Source organism: Sceloporus undulatus, unplaced genomic scaffold, assembly GCF_019175285.1.
Source record: "Sceloporus undulatus isolate JIND9_A2432 ecotype Alabama unplaced genomic scaffold, SceUnd_v1.1 scaffold_3525, whole genome shotgun sequence".
NCBI classification, from domain to species: Eukaryota; Metazoa; Chordata; class Lepidosauria; order Squamata; family Phrynosomatidae; genus Sceloporus; species Sceloporus undulatus.
Window position 1 is genome coordinate 1 of NW_024806445.1, and position 4,021 is coordinate 4,021.

Below are 4,021 nucleotides of genomic sequence, written 5' to 3' on the forward strand. Positions count from 1 at the left end.
GTAGGAGAGCTGCAGAGTGCCTCTGAGTGGTCCTATGCCAAGGTGGGCATTGCACAGGCGGTTGCCGAGTTGCAGCTTCTGCCAACCAAGGCCAGCAAAGCGATTGGCGAAGCCTGCTGGGGCTTATAGTCTAACAACATTGAGTGGTGCACAGGAACGGTGGGCCATGCAACAAGGGTCCTCCTCCTGGTCCGCTCCTAAACTGCCATGCCTTCCACAGAGCAGGCCAAAGGGGATATGCTGCAGGAGATGCGCTTGAAGACAAGGCCGAAGTGGAGAGCCGGGAGGAGCGGCTAGAGGTCCTGGCTGGTCAGCTGGAGGCGGTCAAGAGGCAGCTGGGCCTGGCCACGACGAAGCTGGACAAGGAGAAGGCCAAGGTGGAGAGCGTGCTCCGGCACAAAGAGGCGGGGACCTCCCTTTTGTTGGGCCGAGTCGCGTTTTGTTTCCTCCATCTGCTCACCGACAACTCTATTTATGCCTTCTCTCGCTGGTTGAGGACGATGGGGGTTGCAGTCAAGGGCATCATGAAGGCTCTCATGTCTAGGGCAGCGGTGTCCAAACTCTGGCCCTCCAGGTGTTTTGGACCTCAGCTCCCAGAAGCCCCAGCCACCTTGGCCAATGGTCTGGGATGCTGGGAGCTGGAGTCCAAAACACCTGGAGGGCCAGAGTTTGGACATTGCTGCACATGGGGATGCTACAGTTGCCCTTCTCTTTCCCTTGCTTCCGGAAGTCTCTCCAGGCCAAGCAGAGAGCCCTGATGCAGCAGCTGGACCGCCTGGACCAAGAGTGCGAGCAGCTGAGGGCCGGCCTGGCCGACAGCGAAGAGGCGCATGTCCTGATAAAGGAGAGCGTGAAGGAGATGCAAGAAGGGAGGCAGCAGACCCAGCGTCGGCTGGAGGAGCAGCAGGTCAGTGGTCAGCACCGGCAGACCCTTGTCCTTGTCCTCCATAGGCATAGCGCCCGGCGGGGGGATTTAACCACACTCCTGTCTCAATGCAGAGGCTGACAGAGAAAGCAGAGCAGGAGAAGCTGCGCATGGAGCAGTGCGCCTCTGAGCTGCGGAGGACCATCTCGGAGCTGGGGGAACTGGTCCGGGAGACGAAGAAGAGGGAGAGGTTGCTGGTGTTGTACCCAGACCTTCATGTCCCTGTGGAGGCACACTTTGAAGGTAAGGACTGGATCTCTCAAGGCGCATACAGTAAGCACGCATCATGCGTGGGTGCGTCATGCACAGCTTCCAGCATATGCCAGAAAAAAGGCTCTCATTGAATCCCATCCTGGGAGAAAATTGTATCAGTTCTTGAAACAAAATTAATCCTCTCTGCATTCGTAGGACCTCAAGCACAATATATATATGCATGCATGCACGCACACACACATATGTATTTATATATATATACCTCAGCAAATATGAGGTTATTCGTTTTCCTGATGACATCTCATTGACACATGGGACACTAGGTGGCAATATTGCAACAGGAGAGGTTGCTCTTAGTTGAAAGCACACGAGAACATGATCTTTAGGAAGCCAGGGAAGGACCTAAGCAGCCAAGGATGCCCCGAAAGGGACACTTGCGATGAGAGAGCATGATGCCATATCATGTCCTCCTGTCTTGACCTCTGGCTTCCTTGCGCCGCTTTGCAGGCACCGGGGACGTCATGGAAGACATAGGGAAGCAGCTCCGGGCCAACAACATCCAGATCAGCGTCCTGGAGGAGGAGAACACGCGGCTGCGCGCTGCCCTGGCCAAGATGGAGGAGGCCACACTACTACGGGAAGAAACAAAGGTGAGTGCGGGGGTCCCAGTGAGCGGTCCAGGCGGAAGACCCTTGGTTCTTGGACGCCAAGGTGTAGCGGGAACATCTCTCTTTAGATTATGCCGCCAACCCAGCTGTGGATCGCATCTGACGCAGACAACCCATACGAAAACGGTGGGCCGTGCTCTCCAATGGGGTGAGTAGATGGTTTTGTAGCACCTCTGATGCAGAAAAGGTTTGGTGACAGGGTAAGAAAGGAGACTGAAAGTCACACTGAAAGCCCTAGAGATTCCTAGAGAGGATGCTCTGCTAAGCCTTTGTAGCTCCTCCAATGCAGTTCTATGGTCAGTGTCTGTCGGACGTTGACCATAGAGTTGTCCTGGAAGACCTAGAGCAGGGGTAGGCAACCTGCGGCCCGCGGGCCGGATGCGGCCCGGCAAGGCCTTGGGACCGGCCCCCGCCCGGTCCTGCCGCCGATTGCCGCCGGAGCCTTTGGCCTCTCGCGTGAGGGCGCGGGGCCTTTGGCCTATCAGGAGGAGGCGGGCAAGGGAGGGCAAGCGGCAGGCAAGCGGGGCAATTGTCTATAGAAGCTTCAGAAACATGCATTTATATTAACATTTTTTTAAAAATCAGCAAATTTTTTCATGTGTCCTCCAATTTTTTTTAAAAAAAAGTATCCTCCATTGGAAATTTTTGTCCTACATTTGTCCTGATTTATTTATTTAATTTTTTTAAAAAAATTATTTAATTATTTATTTTTTGGCTTCGGCCCCCCAGTTGTCTGAGGGACAGCAACCCGGCCCCCGACTCAAAAAAGTTGCCTACCCCTGACCTAGAGATTCCTAGAGAGGACACTCTGCTAGGCCTTTGTAGCTCCTCCAATGCAGTGCTATGGTCAGTGTCTGTCGGATGTTGACCATAGAGTTGCCCTGGAGGATATTCACAAACAATTATCTAATACTAAATAAAATACCAATTTTCTTCCCCAGTTATCCATACTCTTTTTTTTTCTCCCTCCTTTTACAGCTGATCTTGTTTTATTCCTATAACAGCTAGACCCACTCCCTGGAATTGTGTTTTTCAAGCTGTAGCAGAAAGAAATTTAAAGTAATCTCTAGCACAGACTGTTGTGCAAGGGTTGGGAACTGATTTCAGATTCAGTATCAGGTATATTCTCGGGACCTGCATTCTCTGCTAAGGGTGGACATAGGATGAGAATTGTGAAGTTGAAGGCTTTCGTGGCCGGCGTCCATAGTTTTTTGTGAGTTTGGGGGGCTATGTGGCCATGTTCTAGAAGAATTTGTTCCTGACGTTTCGCCAGCATCTGTGGCTGGCATCTTCAGAGAATGTTGGCATAGAAGAGGGTGTGTGTGTGTGTGTGTGTATATATATATATACATACACATACATACACACACTGAGTGACCCTGTGTCTTCTTAAACATGGCCACATAGCCAAAAAAAACCCACAAAAATTAGGGGTGAGAATTATATTTGGGTCTCTTCCAACTCTAGGATTCTAGGATTCTATAGGGTCAGCATAGTAGAACCATAGAGCTGGAAGGGACCCCACCCAATCCAAGGTCTGAGTACTGAACCAAGAGTTTCCTGCTTCACTTCTACATAAGGAGACAAAATGTACCTAGAAGAAGAGGATGAAATTACAAAAGTCAAAAGGAAATGGGGATTTACAAGCCAGCGGAGCTGTACACCGGAGCCAGTGTTTTGTTTAGTGTTTAGTGGTTTGAGCATTGGACTATGACTCTGGAGACCGGAGTTCGGTTCCCTTCTCAGCCATGAAACCCACTGGGTGAACTTGGTCAAGTCACACCTTCTCAGCCTCAGTGGATTGCCATGGCAAACCTCTTCTGAACTAATATTGTCAAGAAAACCTCAGGATAGGTTGAAGGTATACAACAACAACAGAGATGTGCAGCAGTCTGGTTTAGTGGTGGTTGTGACATGGGATCATTCTTGGACCCAGAACTCCTAACAATCTTCCTCTGCACACTGGCTCTTAGGCATGTTCAGCCTTTTCTTTTATCAAATTACAGGTACTGCATACTTTTGTTTCAAAAATGCCCTTCTATTTAGTCCTCAGATGCTTAATGGTGGTGTGAGATTGCCATCTACTGGCCACAAACACCCCCTTAAGCTAATTTTATACACACACACACACACACACACATCATCATCATCATCATCATCATCATCAACAACACCATCATCTAAATCCTGTAGAGCTTGTGCCTAAGAAAACCCT

General features: G+C 50.3%; 1 protein-coding gene across 1 annotated transcript; it reads left to right on the forward strand.

Moving 5' to 3' along the window:
• Positions 1 to 144: 144 nt before the first annotated feature.
• LOC121918057 (coiled-coil domain-containing protein 157-like) lies at positions 145 to 2,030 on the forward strand (the record flags this gene model as incomplete). Its single annotated transcript, XM_042444166.1, has 5 exons — positions 145 to 404; positions 731 to 907; positions 1,000 to 1,168; positions 1,646 to 1,788; positions 1,875 to 2,030. Coding segments are annotated over 5 exons (833 nt in total), but the record flags the coding sequence as incomplete, so codon positions are not given.
• Positions 2,031 to 4,021: the final 1,991 nt, after the last annotated feature.